Here is a 21,217-nt window from a genome sequence, read left to right on the forward strand (position 1 = left end):
TACCACCTTTGCGAGGCGAGGAAAATTCGCGTGAGGTGAAGCGGGGAGGAGCAGGTCAAGCGGGGCAAGGCAAAATTGCCATGCCTAGCTAAGGTTTAGGTAAGCTAAGTCTTTTCTAATGTCTTAAGATAACGTGGGATGAGATATGGATAAGCGTTGTACTTCTATAATTTAATACTAATAGGAAAATGCTAATGGATACCTTAAAGCATTGGTTTATGAAATTTTTTATGGAAAAATAAAAAAGCAATTAGTTTTTTTTGATATTTTTTTATATTTCCCTTAAAAGTAGTATTAAAATTTTCTTAAAAATAGTTATTGGCCCATGCATTACACGGATTTTTTTATTTATAAATTTATAAATATTAGTCTATAAACGTTTAGCGTTTTATTTTTCCTTTTCTTTTAAATAATAATTATACCCCAAGAAATATATTAAGTATTTTCTAAAAGTTGAATTTTATTGCATTAATTTTCTATTCTTCTCTCTCTCTCTCTCTCTCTCTCTTTATATATATATATATATATATATATTAATTATGTGCATGGCTCCAATGCAAAATGATGGATTATTATTGATAACTAAATTATACAATATAATAAAATGTAAAAAAGTTAATAATATTGTTTTTATTGTTTGTTTAAATTGAATGATATGCAAAATTATATACCACTAAACTTTGTTAGTATTTTTCTGTATTAAATTATAGTTCTACAATTTTTAATATAAATAAATAATATTTCTATATTTCATGATCTTCATATGACATGGATTTTGTCATTACTTTTAAAATTCTTGAATTTGCAAAAGGAGCCCTAAAAATTAGAGAGCAATTCTAAAATACTTCTAATTTTCTTTTGCATAATATTTAAATTGAACATTAGGAAATTACATACCAATTCAATATCTTAATCTATCAAATATACATTAGAAAATATTAGACCATTCATTTACATATAGCTTCAACAAAGTACCAATCCATGAAAAGGGAAGAACCGTCTTATATTAAGTGACCTCCCATATTACTATGAATAAAAATAAGACTCAAGTTATATTGACATTTGAAATCAATAATACAAATAAAATCAACCAATTATATGAATGAAAATGACAATAATGTAAACAATAAGAAAGTTAACTATTGATAGAATCTAACTTTAACAATTTATCTTGAGAAAATCATTATAACAGTATCTTTATCCTCTACATATTTTCACCTAAAAAAGAAACAAAGTCTTAACTAATTACAAATATATTTGAAATTGAAGAGAGAATACTAAAAGCATTCTACCTTGAAAGTAGAGAATTTGCGTTTTTTCCCCGTCATTCTTGAGTGATGATTATTTCAAGCCTGAAAATAGAGCATGCAAATTAAATGTGAAATCAAAAGGAAAAGAAATACTAAGAGATTTGAAGAGAGATTGCTAATTTTATTCTAGTCTTACTATTGCCTTAGTCTTCTTCTCGAGAAATTATTAGGTCTACTGAGGGGATTGCTGAAATGGTCCTCTTAGTCCTTCTATCCAATAAAATGCTGTAATTTATGCAAACATGACATCACCTAGTGATTTATTTATTTATTTTTAATTCATGAGGTGATCAGGAATCTGACTCACGTATTTGCATAAATAGAATTATTTAATTGGTTAGGGAGACCACTTCAGCAATCCTTCTGGTGGACTTAATAATTTCTCATTCTTCTCCTCCTTTGCATAAATTTAGGAACAAATAATTAGAGTTGAAAGTTGTAAGTAATGTTTTCTTCCATATTGTTGAATGCTTAAAAACTAAAGGAAATTAGAGTTATGTAAAAATTAGTGGGATGGTTGAATTAAAATTAAAATTCCTTTTATTTCATGTCAATTAACCATGGAGAGGATCAAATTAAATTTTTTTCTAAAAAAAACAAATTAAAAAAAGAAAAAGGAAATTAAGGTCTTTTATAATAGGGAAAAATAGAGATGTGGGATGGCCAAAGAATTAAATAAAAATGGAAACTCAAATTAATGTCTTAATAAAGAGAAAATGGAAACTTAAATTAATGGAGAGAGAGAGATCTTTAGCTGCAAAATGATCGTATACAAAGAAAACAATTTATAAAACACAGAGCATTAGAACAAATCAAAGATCAAGATTCCTATATAAAAATTAAAAAAAATCAAAGATCAAAATTATAGAGAAATTGAAATGAGAAAGAGAGAGTACCTTTAATAGTAGAGATCAAAAACAAAAATGTAGTGGAAATTTTAAGTAATCATTCAACCTGAATTTTCATATACGTACAAAGAAAGCAATTTATAAAATGCAAAACATTAAAACAAGTAAAAAATTAAGATTGTAGATAAATCAAATGGAGAGAGAGAGAGAGAGAGAGAGAGAGAGAGAGAGAGAGAGAGAGAGAGAGAGAGAGTACCTTTAATAGTAGAGATTAAGAACAAAAATGCAATGGAAAATAAATTTTTTCCATCACAACTACTAAGCTTGTTGGTTATAACAGAGATAAAAAGAGAACATACATAAACATGTAAATAAGTAGAGGGAGGAAAAGAAATTATAATAAAGAGGTATTGAGGGAGGGGAAAGGTTGGGGAAAAGGAGGAGACATTTCCTTTCCTTTTTCTGGGAGAATCAAAAAAGAAAGAGGAGGAAGAGGAGACCTTGTATGTTTTGATAGGATTTAAAAAAAATTGAAAACTAATCAAATACTATGTGGTGGCATAATAGCAAGTCATAGGGGGATTTTGGACTGCCTTATAGTTTTATGGAAATTTTGACACTTTCCATATTTATTGTTAGTTTTACTTTTATTTAAGTTGTATTTATTTCCATTTCCAATTTTTTTAAAAAATTTATAATTAGGCATTTAAGACTCCAAGTTTTATGTATTTTTTTTGCACATGTATTATTAATTAAATGATTTTCAACAAAATATTTGAATAGTCATTGGGAGGTGAATGGTTGGTAAAATTAAAAGTTGAAAGACAAATTAAGAATTAATAGTCATAAAACCACCGCGCACCCTTGGTGCGGTGCAGGAAGCAATCCACAAGTATAAGTGCTTTGTGGGGTGTGGGGGGCAAGGGCCAGGGTTCAATTATTCAGCAGTGAATTTCACATACATATACATATAGATTATGTTAGAGTAGTGGGTTCCAGTTAGCTCAACTGGTAAAGTCTCTAATGGTTGTATAAGAGACCTGGGGTTCAATCCCCGCCTATACCAAATACTGATTGGTGTCTTGGTCTGATGATAAAGAGCTATCATCAGGAGCGGACGCCATAGGTTGAAATTCTCTAAAAAAAAAAAAAAGATTAGGTTAGAGTAAAATTTCTATCTTGTATTAAAAAAAAAAGAAGTCATAAATAAGAATAAAAACATGAACATAAATATCATATTAAAAAAATGCATTTACTTTATTCAGAAATTTTAATTATATGGCACGCGTCCAACATTATGACCACCATATTGACATGTACAAATAATATTTTGACATGTGGCATTATTTTTCTACGTAATGTTAATAAAAGTAAGAATTTGCCACATGTCATTATAGTATGCTTTAAAAAGAAACGCATGGCATTGTACGATGCATCCACCAGTGTTGGGATCTAACTTTTATTTTATATTTTCCTACATGGCAGCACCTCCTTAATTGCAGAAAAATGCTTATGCTTTTATATATAGTATTAGATTATAGATTTTCCATATAATGTTAATAAAAGTAAGAATTTGCTTTTATCCCCCCAAAAAAAAAATTAAGAATTTGCCACATGTCATTATGGTATGTGTGGGGGCCAGTTAGCCAGAAGGTACTGTCAAAATTGTACATATTGGGCCTATGGCTCAGTCCGAGGATATTTACTTGTCCGAGAATGATCAAATAATGTTATTATGGGAATGGTAGAAGGGGAAGAGATAAGGATTGTACATAATAGTCCAAAATATGTCCGAGGAGAAAAGTCATATCGGAAATGTGGATCCGAGGTCAATAGGAATGTCCTATCGTACTGAACATCTTTCAAGGTTGCATCACAGTTAGAAGTCAGACATTGGATAAAAGAGAAGTAGAGGAAGGCAACAAATATCTACAAAAACTGCTACCTCCACATTAAATACATCTCAGCTAACTCTCTAGCCGCATTAATGTGGAGGTGATACCTGAACAGTGGTGAAACAACCTTACAGCTGCTAGTTGAAGGTTTTGGGAGGTGTTGGATAGGACAAGAAGGAGTTCCTAGAACCTAACCTACACGTGTATGGTGGGAATGATACCAAAAATTATAGTATATAGCATGGAAATGTGGCCTAAAAAAGAGGTAGATTGAGAAAAAGAAATCTTTGTAATAATCCTTTAAACTCTTGTAACCTTGATCATCAACTTGACCTTATAATAGAGCTCCTCGGACTGTGCCGAGGACAAATTTTCTTATATTACTTGTGTTTGATCCTCCTAAATATACAATGGATACTATCTTTCTTACTCACTAGAACTAGTTTTTTCACCCACGCTCTACAAATTCATTGTTTGGACTTATTGGGCTAAAACTCAATCTTATATTGGGTCCAATCCAAATCCAGTCCTTATAGTATGCTTAAAAAGAAACACATGGCATTGTACTGTGCATCCTCTAGTGTTGGGATCTATTATATTATACTAGTAAGTTGTCCGTGTGATGCACGGATAATTTTGTGATATTTTATGTAAGACGGTTTTGGATAATGTTATACATATATTATAAAGAAAAAGTAAACTAAATTAGAGTAAAAAAACATATGCATTTTGAAATATTAAAAATTAGTTTAGTAGCTTCATTGTATATTTGTAGTCTTCTTAAGGTAATTTAAAAAAAAAAAAAATCATGAAACCAAAGATAAATGCAAAAAGTAACGGGACCATAAAAATCAACTAATTTGTGTTGTGTTCACATATTTTATACCATGAAATGAAAGTATGTCCAACTCTCTCATGGTCTTCTATTCTTCGATAGTGCGACATTAAGACATGATGTGGGCAAGTGTGTATTCATGTGTCTTATAGATGATTTAAAATTAAACCATGGTAGAATATGACTTTACATTACGCACCAAATATTCTCTCCACTTATATACCCAAAACAAAAATTATCCAACCAAATTACCTAAACCTAAATCATACTTAAGCCCCTAATTTTTAAAAGAAAAAAGAAAAAAAAAATTACCCATAGGGGTTTCGGCGCCTTGATGGTGGTGGGAGGCCAGTATAACGGAGGTGGTAACCCCTCAGATTCCTTTTTCTCTCTCTTTCAAAAGTTTTGTCAGTCTCAAGTCTTTTATTTTGGTAATATATAGTGAAACAATGCATTTTATTTAACAATCTATAACATTTTTGTGTCTTTCTATCTCTCTTCAAGGTTTTATGTGGTTAGTTACTACTATTAGTCCTTAATTATTATTATTATTATTATTTTTGCTTTTTTAAAAATACTAAAACGGTGGATATGTCAAAAGACATGAAAAATAGAGAAAGGTGTGGGGTAAGGTTAGGCAATTAATGAGATATTAATAAGATAATAGTAAAATAAGTTAATATGAACTTTTGTGTAACAGTAAAAAAAACTTAATAAAAGAGTTAAAAAAAAAAAAAGCTAAATGCAAAATCAGAGCGTCATTTGGTAGAGCCTTATACTTTCCCGCATGAGGTCTTTGCTTATATATATATATATTGATTGATTGATTATAGATTATAGATAGATAGATAATATTACTAGATAAAGTTTTCCTAAAATGAGTCTATTAAATACTCATTTATGTTTTTTTGTTCATATAAACAAGTCAAACTTGAACAAAGTTGTGAACATTACAACTTGCTACAAAAAAAAGAAAAAAGAAGAAGTAGAAGTTGGGTTTAGGTTTGATATGAGTTTGAATAATAAAACCATAATTTATCATACATGTGCCCCATTTGGACCACTGAATCTCATTTATCATGCCATAAAAATAACCCCCTCCCCCCCCCCCCCAATGATGTTTTGTTATTCCCCCATGTGCCCCATTTGGACCACTGGATTTCATTTATCATGCCATAAAAATAACCCCACCCTCCCCCCCCCCCTCTCCAATGATGTTTTGTTTGTTCCTCCATGTGCCCCATTTGGACCATTGAATCTCATTTATCATGCCATAAAAATAACCCCCCCCCCCCCCTCCAATGATGTTTTGTTCATTCCTCCCTCTACCCAATCAGGTAGTCACCCTCAAGTGTCTATGTCTAGTGTTTACACTTTACCGCCTAGAGTTGTAAGCTTCCTTAAGAAGCTCACAAATGCTTACAAAAGCTTCTTTGATAAGCCTCATCTTCAATCTTCTTTCAATTTTTCTATCATAATTAAGGATAATCTCTCTCTCTCTCTCTCTCTCTCTCTCTCTCTCTCTCTCTCTCTCTCTCTCTCTCTCTCTAAGGCTAAGAAAATTGATTTCACTCAATCTACCCCCTATGTAATCTCACCTAATTCGCTTCAAGCCATTCATAAAGCCACGATCTTCACTTACAGGCCACAGCCAGCAAAATAAACTTATCTTTCTTTAAATTTATATTTTTGGATTAAATTTCTTGAAGCTTCTACCTATTTTATAGTTATTAGACATTTTCAAGTTACATCAACTGATGTTGAGAAAATATGTAATGGATTAGCGAGAAGAAGATAAAACTTTACCCCTTGCAGCTCTTCTTCTTACCCACCTTTAGGTGGCAAATATGGTTAAAGTTTTTGACCTTTTGGGATTTTTGACAAGTTCAAGTTCAAATATTGTTTATAGGTTTGACTAAAGCTCATATTGAGTATAAACATTTTGTTTTAATTGTTGATCTTTACTCAATCATTTACTACTTATCTCAGCTTAGCTCGATTACAACCACAAACACATGTCTTGTATATGACCCTAGGAAATAAAAATTTGAATCTACCATTTTCACCCCTAATAAACTAAGAAAGCAACATTTTCAATTATATATATATATATATATATATTTATAGACAAAGTAAAAATCTAAAGCGTGAAAGTAAGAGATTTTATCATGTGACGCATTTTTTCATTTAACATTCCGCCTTATATTTTAATTAGTGTTATGGATCACTCTTCTTTGAAAAGAAAATAAGTACTATTCATTTAACCTTCCACCTTAGCACATGTTGCAAATGATTTAATTAGAGGAAATGGATCTGTGGTGCCCAATAGGATGCAAGCAAAATTAATGTTTATTTTTTGGATAAGTGAGCATAATTAATGGTTAAGGGCTCCATTTTTATATATCATATTTATTAGATAGTTAGAAAAACAATTATGATTCGTTTAGATTGAGGGGGAGGGAGGGAGAGTAGAGTAGATTTAGCATAAAATTAACTTATTTTTATCCGACTTTACTCTATTTCTCTCCACTCTCCCTCTTTTCCCTCTCCATCCAAACAGTCCATTAATGTATGCCTAATTGCGTATGTAATATGAACTGGTGCACAACTAACCACACCCCCATAAAAGTTTATTGATGCCCCCTTGGGTTGGGTCTTTCTAGGCTCAAGCCCAAGACCAACCCCAATTGGGCTAACCTAAAACTCATAGACTATAGGCTATAGCCAAGACTCCAACCCGGGAAAAAAATAAAAAAAAAAGCGGCAACCCATCCTGAAAAGTGACAACCGTGTCCATGCCTTCGACTCCGAGTCCAACCCTTTAAATATTAACTCGATTTTCTGCAACGGTTTGGTTTTTCAAATCAGAGTAATAGAAAGAAAGAAATGGATAGAAAAGCGGCGGAGATAGGAGCATTAGAAAATGAAAATGAAACGCAGCAAGATAAAGATCAAGAAGAACAGGTAGTGAATCCATGGGAAGTTTCGGCCAAAGAAGGAGGCAAGATCGACTACGACAAGCTCATCGACAAGTTTGGCTGTCAAAGGCTCGACCCTTCCCTCATCGATCGCGTCGAGCGTCTCACCTCCCGCCGCGCCCACGTCTTCCTCCGCCGCGGCGTCTTCTTTGCCCACCGGTACCCCTACCCCTACCTCCCAATTCTAACTCACTCTAATATATGTGTTGAGGGTAAATTTGGAATTTGACGGTTGGATTTTTTTCACTAAATTTCAGAGATTTCAATGATATACTGGATGCATTCGAGAGGGGAGAGAAGTTTTATCTATACACGGGAAGAGGACCTTCCTCTGAAGCTTTGCACTTAGGGCATTTGATTCCCTTTATGTTCACTCAGTAAGTATGTCCACTCTGTTTGTTTCCCGAGAAACTTTGTAAATGCTATTGAAACCAAAAAAAAAAAAAAAAAACTAAATGTTATACTGCATTAGTTATTGTTGTTTTGCTTCCTATGTTTTTGGAAAGTAATTTATTTATTTTTAACTTAACTACCACTAAATGGAATATATACCGAGCTTATGTGAACACGTCAATTAAGGAAGTAATAAAGAGTATGACTGCAGATAGATGAAAAGAATATATGTGTTCGACCCTAACTAATCTGTTGAGGATTCATAGCCAACTCCAAAAAATTTGGAACCAATGCTTTGTTGTTGTTGTTGTTGCTGAGAAAGTGCATGAAAAATATAAGATAAAAAAAAAAAAAGACCTTTTGTTATTTTTATGGCATCAAACAAATAATTTTACTGCTTCTTTTACAGTTTGGTTATTAATAGTTGAAGGTAAAAGAAAAATAATAATTTACTGCTTAATTTTTACTAGTTTACGCCTGTACAGAGATGCAAATGTATGGGTTTGTTATATCTTTTAGAACAAATTGTAATTGTTGTTAGGCTTATTGAGAAAATTTTCTGTGTGTGTGTGATTTTGGCTGCAGATATTTGCAAGAGGTCTTTAAGGTTCCACTTGTTATACAATTAACTGATGACGAGAAGTTCCTGTGGAAAAATCTGACGGTGGAGGAGTGCAGGAGACTAGCGAGGGAGAATGCTAAGGACATCATTGCTTGTGGTTTTGACATTAGGAGAACCTTCATCTTTTCTGATTTTGATTATGTTGGAGGGTGAGTAATACATAAATTTTGACATGAATTAAAAAAGAAAAGAAAACTAGTTTTTAGTATTAGATTAGACATGATGGAGCTCATAACACAATGAACTCTTTTTGTTGTTGATCTGCATACACAGGTTTCTCCAGTTAAAGTGCTCCACTAATATCAAAAGTATACTTTGAAAACCTTTCAAAAATATTAGTAAAGTTTAGGGGAATTAGTTTTATTATTGTTGGTGATATTTTCTAAGTGATATTTTAAAAAAATTGATTTATATCAGTTCTGCGTTGGTTATGCTATGCACCTCAAATCTTAGACAAGCATTTCAATGCTAGTGAGAAAAAAATATATTTTTCATGCGTATTACATGCACAGTTAGAATCCTCACACTGATTGTTATGATTTTTTTTTTTTTTTTTGGGTGCAGTGCATTCTATAGGAATATGGTGGAAATTTCAAAGCGTGTGACATGTAATCAAGTTGTGGGCATTTTTGGTTTTATTGGTGAAGATCATATTGGAAAATATAGTTTTCCACCTGTACAGGTATAGACCTTTGCTGCTTAGTTGACATAAACCATGTGAATGGCATGTGCATGGTGTCGACTATTATATTTTATGTCATTACTTTTTTGTGCATTTCAAAAACAGTTCATGATTTAAATATTTGTTCTCAACTGAACACCTCTCTCTCTCTCTCTCTCTATATATATATATATATATATATATATATGTATGTATGTATATGTATTTGATGACAAGATTACCTTTTACAGGTTATATTTAGCCTTTGAAATCTGATCTCTATAGTTCGTAGTTGAATAGCTGTCCATTCAGCATAAATTGCCTGTGTGGTTAACAGTGAGAATATATTATGGGAATTTATGCGTTGCCTTATCCACATAGGCAAATATACATTATACTATATAATTATAGATTTAGCAAAATTTGCAACAGTTTTCATCTGTGGTTGTTAGATCCCTGTTTGACACTATGATGGTTGGTTAAGAGACCATTGGAATATCCTTGAAAGTGATACAACATGCTTCACTGTGTGTTATTGCAGGCAGCTCCCTCATTTCCTAGTTCATTTCCGCACCTATTTTCTGGCAAGGACAATCTCCGTTGCTTAATTCCTTGTGCAATTGACCAGGTCAACTCCTATCATAGTTTATTGTTTTTCTTTTTCATTCTAAATTTGCATTTAATTTATTTAAGCTTATGAAAATATTGTGTGCTTCATATGTAAGTTATTTAGAGCCATAAATCTAATTAGAGTAGCTGAATATTTTCAGTTGGTAATATGTACTTAGTTATTTTCCTTTGTATTAGTGGAATTGTTGGAGGGCTGAAAATCTAAGGAGCTACAAACAAGGAATAGAAATATTTTACTAGTGGCCATAGCAAATTATTATTAGACTTCGATAATTTGGTTTCCATTTTGAAATGTTAAAAAGTATATTTTGTTGTGAACAAGTTTCTAATATAGCTTTTCTGTTTTAAAAAATAATAATAATAAAAGAAGAGAACTAAGAATACAGGAAGTATGCAAAAGAACCCTCTAAAGAATTACAATCAAAGGTATTCAATGAAGTTTACAAGAGAAGTATAAGAAACAGTCCCAAATGCAATTGACCATCGTGTCAATTATGACTTCCTAATGTGTCATGATAAGAGCAAATGTTAAATTGACCACCGTGTTTCAGTTTCCATTGTAATCTCTGTTTGCGGATTAGAATATTGCAAATCAGAAAGAGAATCTACTGCCTATAATTTCCAGTAATGAAATGTATGGATGAACCTGAGATTCTAAGAACAGGCCTTTCCATCCTAGTAAAATATAAACAAGAATGCACAAAGTATCTTTATCTTCAGCAATAGAAAATAAATAAGGACAACTCTTTTAGAAATGCTTGTAAGTTTTTAATTTGAATAAAATATTAGAATTTATTGGAAGCTTGATGATATACTTTATCTGATCTATGCATGTGATCATTAAGAAGGTTAATACAGGGAATCTTTTTGTTCTGCTCAATTTAATTTTCTCATACATGTCATATGATTATGATTGTTTTGTTCTTTGTATTTTGTGATGAGGTTGGATATTTTTATGGTTTTACGATAATTCTATGCACGTTTACAGTGTGTGCATCTGTTATTTGTTTTTATAGTATGCTTTCTTTGTTGTGTTGTTCAGGATCCTTATTTTAGAATGACACGAGACGTTGCTCCTCGAATCGGATATCACAAGCCTGCATTGATTGAGTCATTATTCTTCCCTGCCCTGCAGGTATTTATATGATTTCGCATAGAACCAATTGTGCACTAAAGAATAAAGGAGTGACAATGATTTCTAAGAAGGGTTTTGTTGATTGCCTTTTCTAGTAATGAGTGTTTGAGACTATTAATCTATTCAATATTTTTTATTAAATTATATTTTCAAATATCTTAACCATGCAATACTTGAAGATCAGAAGACAATGATGTCTAGCAATAGAATTATTACTGGAATTTCCTTTCTTACACCTAAGTATGGTTTCTGTTTCATCCTGATTAAGGTCTCTGCTTCATACTGCTTATGATTGATTTCTCACAAAGAAATCATAACTGATTGTTAGTGGAAACTGGTTACATGCAGGGGGAGACAGGAAAAATGTCTGCTAGTGATCCAAATTCTGCCATATATGTCACTGATTCTGAGAAGGACATAAAAAATAAGGTTAGCCTCTGAAAATTCCAGTTTGCTGGTTTAAAAATGACAATCACATCCATTTATGGACACACCATGATGGACAATGAATGTTCAAGAGAATTTATATATGCGTAATATCCCTGTCAGTGGGCATCATGACTTTATACTCATGTTGACACATGGTGTTTTGGACAAATTGTTGATTAACACTGAATACTCCTACAATTGTTAACATATATAAGGACAATACCTGCCCAAATTAACTTTTATGCACTGGATAAGACGCATATCTTTAATTGACTCCTGTATTAAGGAGTGTGTGAGAAACATAGTACTTTTGGCATTAATATCTTAGAATTGAATGTATGTGCAGTGGGCATTTATCAGGTTTCCTGTCCCAATTATTTATCTGAATATAATGGGAATTATTGAGCTCTGCTCCAGCCTCTTTTCTCTTGTTCCGCTTCCACATAATCTTTTGTTTGTCTCATTGTCTGGACTTTTGTCCATGTGGAGTATTTGGAGAAAGAGGAATAAATGGTTAAATTCACCACTTCCTGAATAGTTTATGATTTTGGGACAATCGGTAATTTATCAATTGGATATTTATTGACTTTGATCTCTCTTTGATGAGCTAAAATCCCTTTTTTCTGCTATATTTGTATGATTTGATGAATGGTTTTGGCAACCCTTCTTAGTATATTAACCATTTACATTACATGTGTTTTTATCTATAGATAAACAAATATGCATTCTCTGGTGGCCAAGATTCAATAGAGAAACACCGCCAACTTGGAGCTAATCTTGAGGTACTATGTTTCCTGTTCATCCCTTTTGCTAACATATGTGAAGTAGATTGCTTTTAAGGTCAAGCAAACCCTTATGCTTCACATATAGTTTCTGAAGTATTTCTCCCTAATAGTTTATGGATTACTTGCTATAAGTTTTCCGTTCTTAACTGATCAAAGAAAAAAAAAAGTGTTCCGTTCTTACCCATTTCCTCCCAAATTATTAAAAATTTAGGTGGTGTTTTTATTTATTTATCTGGGAAAAGTATATGGCAATTCTGCTAATCTTTCAGTGCACTTGCATGATATTGTAGTGGACAATGCTGAATTTGATTTCTTATGTTAGGAATTCTTTGTGAATGTACAGCTTTTAGTGTAGCCGACCCCAAAATTTGGGATGAAGGCTTGTTGTTGTTGGTGGTGTACACCTTTTAGTATATAGATAAGGAATTTTTTTTTGGTCATTATCCAGGTTGATATACCAATTAAATACCTAAGTTTTTTCCTGGAGGATGACGCTGAGCTTGAACACACAAAAAAGGTCAGGTTTCTCTTTCTAGTTGATTAACTATTACTCTGGTGAATTTTTTTGGTTGTTTTATACAAGTATCTTCATCTTTCTAATTATTTCTAAGTAACACAAATTAATTCTGTGCTTAGGTTATTTTTGAAGAATAATTGTGTTGTCCTTTTACAGGAGTATGGTGCTGGACGGATGCTTACAGGTGAGGTAAAGCAGCGTCTTATTGAAGTTTTAACTAAATTGGTAGAAAGACATCGTAGGGCTCGAGCTGCTGTGACTGATGAAGTAAGCTTTCTCCATTGTTTGCTAAATTGATGCTTTAAGTTATTTAGTTTGATATAGACATTGTTAGTTGCAGGTTATTTGTAATTAGATTGTCAGGCAATACGGTGGATGACTGGATCTATAAGTTTGCAAACCAGCACAAATCTTATGATCTATAATTTTGCAAACCACCACAAATCTTATGTTGCTCAATTTCTTAATTTTATCAGTAAATTTACAATGACTGATGCTGAATTTAAAAGGCCATCGAAACAGCAAAATGAAATGAATGATGTTTATAGAAAGGTTCTCTCATCTCAAAGTTGGGAAACTTGGAAATTCCCTTTAACATTTTACATCAATTAGGACACATAGTATGTAACAAGGACAACTGGAAAAATTTCTGCAGTTTGCGGATGTTAGGGTATTTTTACATTTCTTTTTATTTGGGTTATTTTGGTTTCTCAGTCTTGGTCAAGTAGCTGCATAGTTGCCCTATTTATCTCTCTCTCTCTCTCTCTCTCTAAGCATTATCTCTCAAGTTGGGTAATTTTTTCTTGGTCTTTTGTGTTTACAATTCCATCATGCTATGATCAAAAAAATCCAAAAATTGGTAGTTTCTAGGTTATAATTTTCACAGATCTCGCTATTATCAACCAAGGATGGCAAAAAACAGTTCCCTGCCCTGTAGAGGTGATGGGGGGAGGGGACCGGTTTTGCTCACCCTGCCTTGCCCCAAATGTGTATGTATATGGTTTTATTTAATATATAATTATATATATAAAATTTTACTTTTTAAATATATCCTATTTAATAATTTATTTTTTGTACATTTTCTATTTTCATTCCCCAAAACACTTGTTTACTCTCTCTTCATCCTCTCAAGACTGTCCCTCCTCTTTGTCTTTCATCTCTATCTCATTAATATTGAGGCCATCTCATTAACGATGGAAGAGTCCCTCCAACCCGCTCTGACCTTGACCTGCCCTGCTCTTGTCCCGAAGAGGGAACGGGGTGGGAATGGGGCACCCCTGATTGGATCCTGCCCTGTTGCCATCCCTTTATTATCTGGATATCTATAAAAGAATCCTATGGGTTTGAATGCTTGCGTGTCTGTGGGACAAAATTCACCTGAAATGGATGGTGTGAATTTGTCAAATGATCGACAACCTGCTACAACTGTGGTGCATATATTATTCTCATTCAATGGATTTATTCATTTATTTCTAGGGTAGATACGATTAGTATGTCCTGCACTTCTTTTGCTCCACTGGCACCAAAGAACAATATTTTGATATGAAAATATTGATTGGTTAGTGAAAAGTTGAGCAGCTGTAGTTTGATCACTTCATTCATCCAACTAGTCCTAGTTTGGTTGGTAATGGTCTGTGTAAGTCACATAATCTTTCTGGGGGGAAAAAGGAAAAAGATTGCATACATCTCTTGGGTTTGATGTTAAGAGCCTTAGCTGTGATGCCTGGGTTTGCAATACCCAATATCACCTTCTCAATTTGCTGCCATCCTTAGCCCTAATTTTCCTTAACAATAGATTTATCAATTAAGTTCCAATTAGTGACCTGAAAACAATAATATGATAATGTGCTTGGACTTGAGAAAAGATTGAAGTCTGGAAAGTGGCTGGTGAAACAGCATGCATAACGATTGATTTATTAGCTGCACATGTATATTAGAAATGTTTATATTCCTATTATCTCAATCTTGTTTTTGCTTGTCAAAAATGTATATTAGAAATGTGTATGGTTCAAAAGTACATTTAAATTTCAAAATGGGCTAAGAGAAACTGTAAGATGTCTTTTATGGTATTCAGATCCATTTATTGGATATGAAATATGAAACTTTCCTTCATAAGCAAACAATTAAAGGACTTAAACCTTCTAATCTGTACCCTAGATGATCTTCCTCAGACCTGGTATAATTAATGCTCAGGAAGTTTAAACTCCTGACTTCTTTCTGATACACTTACTGCTTATTTGTATATTATAGCTAGATGTCATTGTTGTCTTTAAAATTCCTAGCTAAAAGGTTTTACTTTAAGTTAACGAAGCACCTTCGGTATACACTCCTACTAAAGAATATCAAATGTAGTTTGGAACAACTATTTTGATTATTCATAAGTCATACAATTATTTTTGACTTTCCAAAATACGATAGTTCATAGTTGTTTTATACAGATTTTTTTCCATCTTTTCTTCTGGTGATAATTGAGTTATCTGCAAGTTTTGTTCATTTTCTTTTCTGTTTGAAGTTTCACTAAAAATTTATAAAAAGTGTATATCTGTTTTGTCATTTTTCTAGGATAAATTGTTTTATAATAAAGCTAATTTACCTGGTGCCGTTTATAATAAAGCTAATTTACCTGGTGCCGTTTAACACCTAGATCAGTTTATGCAGCTCTAAATTTTACATAAGATGACTATGAATTTATTTGTGATTATCAGAAACCGTTGTTATCTTTGTCCTTTTCCCTTGTTCTGTTGTATGTTGGTACTGTTTGATACTGTACAAAATTGTGAATGAATAATATTGATAGTCTTCTTTTTTTTTTTTTTCTTCTTCTTACAGATGGTGGATGCATTTATGGCAGTGAGACCACTTCCCAATATGTTTAACTAATTTTGAGACGTAGAACAGGTCAAAATGATCTCTCCAAGTTTTTGTCCCAAATTCCTTTTTCCTTGGATAACATTCATTTCTCAACTTCAAGATACTTGAATTTCATTCATTTCACACTAGGGAAGTGTTTCGACTTTGTCAAACAAATTTCAACAAAAAATATATAATACTTAAAAACTTTCACTAGAATGTCTTTCAAGGCAAGTTTATTAGTTGTTGGGGTGAGTATGGTCAGCTTTAGAAAAAAGAGTCATATGAATTTTGCAGTACTAGCTATTGTGTTTATCATTTGGTTGTGTTTTCAGCTATTCTAGATGAGTAGCAATATAAGTTGGAAAGGATACTTAAATATCCATATTAAAATTTTTTTTTTTTTGAGATACATATTAAAAATTTAAATGGTCATAATTATACTGTTCTTTTAATTTCATATAAGGTGATATTTTGTTTGTTGAGATATAACTTGCGCTTTTTGACATAGAAAGGGTTCTACCTTTTTTATGGAGTTTATAATTACCATCACATGAATTTGAAGTTAAATGAAATGATAAAGAATGAAAAATATCTCTGACAAAGTATGAAGCACAAAATTATTATTATAAAGTTTTAAAACATTAGCCTATATATTTCTCTTCTAGACATTTTCTTCTAGATTAGTTGTGGAGTGTTACATGAAAAATGAAAATATAGATTTTACCTCAAATGAACAATCAAACATTGAACATGCTCTCAGAGGAAGAGAGCGTGGCGATCTCTGAATCTTTAACCCCTCTTTTCTCTAAATGCACGTGGAGCCAATGATTCTTTATGTTTCAAGGTTCCACGGTCATCTTCTTCATCATCATCTTCTTCTTCTTCTTTTTTAGCTATTGTATTATACAAATGAAAAAAAAAATATAAATCTATGTTATTCTAGAGTCAGGCCCTGAAGATTATGTTGCCATTTCTTATGGTAATGTCTCCAGAACAACCAAAACTATATCTGCAAGGTGGTTCAGAAAGTCTTTTGTTCCTGTCAATGGTCAGTGGTCACTGCTCAGTCGTTTTGGATCAACGCTGTAAGCTATTCGAGCTTATTCTCAAATATATTGTTTCTGTTGAGAGCCATAACATAAATGATCTTGTTGCAATTCTAAAGAGGTTTTGAGATTGATGATATATATTCTGGATGGATGAGATAATTATTGCACTTTATGATCTTGCATCCACTAGAAGGTTAAAGATTTAAAGATTTACATAAGAAGGGGGTATCTCATATTTGTAGTAGGTCTCACATAGCATGAGTCCTATAGGTGTGTGGATTCCACACGTACTGTAAGAGTCATGCTGCATGCAACAAAGGTAGGAGATAATTTTCGCATAAGGAGGGCTCTTATGATATTACCAAGGTTCTTTAACGAGCAAGGAGGCCATGACCCTCTCCCCCAATTTAAATTTTTTATTTTTAAATCATCTATTATACCTCTGAAAGTTTAAAATTGGATCCAAAAATATCATAGAGATGAATGTTGAACCGAAGAGGCCTAAAAAATTTGATCCATATATGTTAACACCAACCCCCGCCCCCCCCCTCAAAAAAAAAAAAAAAGTCTTTAAGGGCAAAATTTGGTTGCAAACTTAGTTGTAGCTTTCAATTGCATGTTTTTTACGTTCTTAATATACATTTCAAATTTTGTGCCAATTGGATGTTATTTTTTATAAATAATTTTAGACTATAAAAACTTGCAATTTAAACAATTGATTGATTACATAACTATTGATCTTTGAATTTCTAAGAATTTTGCAAACATGGAGGATATAAGAAAAAAATGTAATTTAATGATGAATTTGTCAAAATTTACATCCAATAAAAAAATATTGAGTAAAGTTGTAGCTTTAAGCTGTTTAGGTTGAAACTTTGTCCTTTAATAAATCCTGAGAAAGAAATCACTAATAAAAGCTTGACACCAACAAAAACTCTCCCCTAATCCATAAGCGTTGTGGGCCTGCAATTGCCGTTTATTGCCACTTTAGTAGTTAGTACTAGTAGGTTGTCCATGGTCGAGGTGCTACAGAAGCGGGCAACCACTACAAGGACTAACGTGTTTGGATTTATTTATTTATTTTTCACCTGGCAACAGTAATTGATATGGGATAGTTGATAAGATTATAAATAAGAGTTTATTTGATTTGAATATGGTTGGAAAACCAACTACAGTATTTGAATTTTGAAAAAAAAAAAAAATGCAAATAATTCAAAAATCAATTCTGATGATGCAACTTTAACAACCATTATAATGGTTGATATCCCAACTTTTGAATATCATCATACAAAATTTTGACAAATTAAAATCAATGAAATTGATATTGGTTCGTTGGACTTAAGAGTGTAATCCTGAATAGTATATGCAAATATGAGATTATCATGTTTATTATCATGATAAAATGTATTATAAAACACTTATTCATATCCTTTCTTTTGTTTAGATTTTGCAAGCAAAAGGAAAGTAAATCAACCAAAGCATGTTATGTATGTGAAATAAAAGGAAGTGAAGAAAGGAAATAAAATCATGTGAGTCATCCAAGCATGTTAGCATGTGAGGGCAAGTGAAACAACCATGTAAGCTCAGAGATAAAGACAATCCAAACTTTCCTATTCTAAATGGATTCTTTGTTTGATTTGGAAGACCTTAGCTAATTGATTATCTTCATTAATATTTAGTCTCTTGCCAAATCATATGTTCAAAAGTCAAATTCAGATTTAATAATAAGTAAGAATTGCTTGGACAACTACCTTAATAAGAATCTCCCTCTTGGCATGCGAAAGAATTTTAGTTTGCCAATTTTGGAGTTTCTCCCAAACTCTTTCTTTGATTTATGAGAAAGCTCTTTTACGTTCTCTTCTAACTAGGGATGGCAATTGTTGTCCAATCCGCGGATACCCGATCCGAACCTAATGGGTCGGGTTTTACTTGGCTTAATAAAGAATATGGTTGGGTTTGGGTTTAAAAAAAAAACCAAAAGCGGGTCCGAGTTTTGGTAAAACCCGGACTTGACTCGACCCGATTACATGTTAAATTACCAAAAACCCTCATATATATGTGTGTGTGTTCTTTTTTTTGGACAATACTCAGGCCTAAGTGGAATCAAGGAACTTGGGCCCCCAAAGAGTTTTGTACTTGTGGTTTGGTGGACTGGGATTGGTTCACCGCAGTTGTGTTGAGCTAATTATGAATCAAGTTGTGCACAAAACATAGATCTTACAACACATAAACATTCATACATGCAAATATATATATATTGCAAAGCAAACAGCTAAGGAACAGTAAAGAAATAAAGAAAAAGCAATTAAGGATGTCAAGGATCCTCAGAAAATAAATGATATTTCATTATATTGAGTTTTAATACACTGGGTCCTTTTCACTGGGATATGTCACAAGGTTTAAATAAGTTCAAAAGTCACAGACTTAGATCACTCTTTATGAGCTTCTAAGACTTGTGAGATTTGAATCCCCTTGAATCCAAGTGTATCTCTAGTGCTTATTTCAGGATCCCTCACAGTGTTTTCCCTCTTTTCTCCCTTTTTGAATTTTAAAGAAGTCTTTCAAGGGCCTTTTTAGCTTTGATTAGTTATTGTTGAATGGTTTTTGTTGATGGCTTCATCTCCTTTTATAGTGCATTCCTAGAGTTTTTGGTGTACCATTGATTCCCTCCATTTGCTAACTTGGGTACCAGAACCAATGTTGTGTCAACAACATTGGTGGCTGGTCCCTTCCTTATTTTCTCACTATATTCTCCTTTTGAGATTTCCTTTTATAAAGTCCCTAGCTGACCTTTCTCTTTTTGGGGGTCCTAAGGCCCGACTTTCAATCCTCTTTTCCCAAAACTTCTAAATGCTCATTTTCAGACCCACCTTTTGGTTGCTTCTCCTTTTGTCACTTTCTTTAAATGGGTAGATTCCTCACTGTCAAGCTGATCCTCAGTCACCTTCCTTCATGATCCACTTTCTTGCGTTTCCCAAGGTATTAGACTTCTTTTTATCAAGTGCTTATTCCTAGGTCATCAGCCTTTTTCTGAGCCATAGGTGGCTGATGGGACATGCCTATCTTCGTTCCTTGTGTCCATAAGCATGCTCCCTTAAGTTGTTTAAATCCCAGCTGATCCCTTCTTGCATTTTCTGAGTATCCCATGGTTCGGTCAGTCCCAAGATATTCTGGTCCAATCCCTTTCTGGGCTCCTCAGGAAAGTCTCCTTATAAAGGTTGGGCTAAGCCTCCTTTGTTCTTTTCCTTCCTTTTTTGAGGCCCAAAGCTTGTCCATTCATGGGTTTGGACCTCCTTTTACTCATTTTAAGTGGGCCTTAGCCTACGGATTCGGCTTTACCTATCTTTGAGGGCCCTTTTAGTTTATGACCCTTATGTTAAGACTCAGAACACACCTTAAAATTAATCCTCTTATTTTAGCTCACACTCACCAGCCGCCCCTCTCATTTCAGCTCACTCTCTTCTCACACTCTCACTCACTCTCCATCTTACCGCCAGCCCAAGCTGTTACTATTGGCCTAAACTTTTTGTCACTCACTCTCGCATGACACTCACGGTCTGTTCTGTTCTATTCTTGCTTTCTGCCTTTCTCTTCAAAATATTTTTATTTTATATATATATATATATATATATATATTGTATTCAATCTAAGATGTTTGTTTCATATGAATCCCATTTGCCGAGCAGAGGTACGAGGAATCATATGACATCTGCCAAGTACCCAAACCAAGTCCCTGACACCCTGTATGTTTTCTACTTTTTTTTTTTTTTCAATACTCATCAATTTCTATTTTGTCAATTCGTATTATTTTTGTACCCCAACCAAGTCCCTGCATTCATCAAAGAGGGGGCTTTGTTGATTCATATTATTTTAAAAAAGTTTGATTCATATTATTTAAAAAAAGATTAAACCGAGTCCTATATTCTATTTTGTAGATTCTTAGTATTTGGAGCTACCCCTATGGAAGTACCAACCATAGGGGTAGCCCCAAATACTTTTCGAAGTGTAATATACTGGTATACTCTCTAAACCCAGAAGTTCTGAGTGGCCTTGTGTTTCAACCATAGCGTTCTTACCAAAGAAAACCATAGTTTTGCTCTCGATAAATTTGTGGGCTTAGGCATTTCCATAAAGCTTTAGAAGAGCAAGTACATTCTTCCCTCTTTGAGTGGTTGCATAACAAAAAATAAGACTATCGTCAACAAATAAAAGATGAGAAACTGTGGACTACCTTTACACACTGCCACCCCTGTAGTCAAATCTTGAGATTCAGCTTG

At 33.0% G+C, this 21,217-nt stretch overlaps 1 protein-coding gene across 4 annotated transcripts; it reads left to right on the top strand.

Moving 5' to 3' along the window:
• The first annotated feature begins 7,640 nt into the window (after positions 1-7,640).
• On the top strand, positions 7,641-17,112 carry LOC126732965 (tryptophan--tRNA ligase, cytoplasmic). Of its 4 annotated transcripts, none has more exons than XM_050436052.1 (12): positions 7,641-8,025; positions 8,124-8,243; positions 8,845-9,030; positions 9,446-9,563; positions 10,084-10,170; positions 11,215-11,307; positions 11,656-11,736; positions 12,447-12,518; positions 12,970-13,038; positions 13,195-13,305; positions 15,868-15,936; positions 16,835-17,112. In XM_050436052.1, exons 1-11 carry the CDS (start codon positions 7,775-7,777, stop codon positions 15,916-15,918), a joined length of 1,239 nt encoding a protein of 412 aa, XP_050292009.1. In that variant the 5' UTR covers positions 7,641-7,774; the 3' UTR covers positions 15,919-15,936; positions 16,835-17,112. The 4 variants fall into 4 exon arrangements, with proteins under 4 accessions (XP_050292009.1, XP_050292011.1, XP_050292010.1 ...); XM_050436054.1 differs by having other exon boundaries at positions 16,841-17,112; XM_050436053.1 differs by having other exon boundaries at positions 16,884-17,112.
• The last annotated feature ends 4,105 nt before the right edge of the window (positions 17,113-21,217 follow it).

Source organism: Quercus robur, chromosome 6 (assembly GCF_932294415.1).
Source record: "Quercus robur chromosome 6, dhQueRobu3.1, whole genome shotgun sequence".
In the NCBI taxonomy this organism is placed as follows: domain Eukaryota; kingdom Viridiplantae; phylum Streptophyta; class Magnoliopsida; order Fagales; family Fagaceae; genus Quercus; species Quercus robur.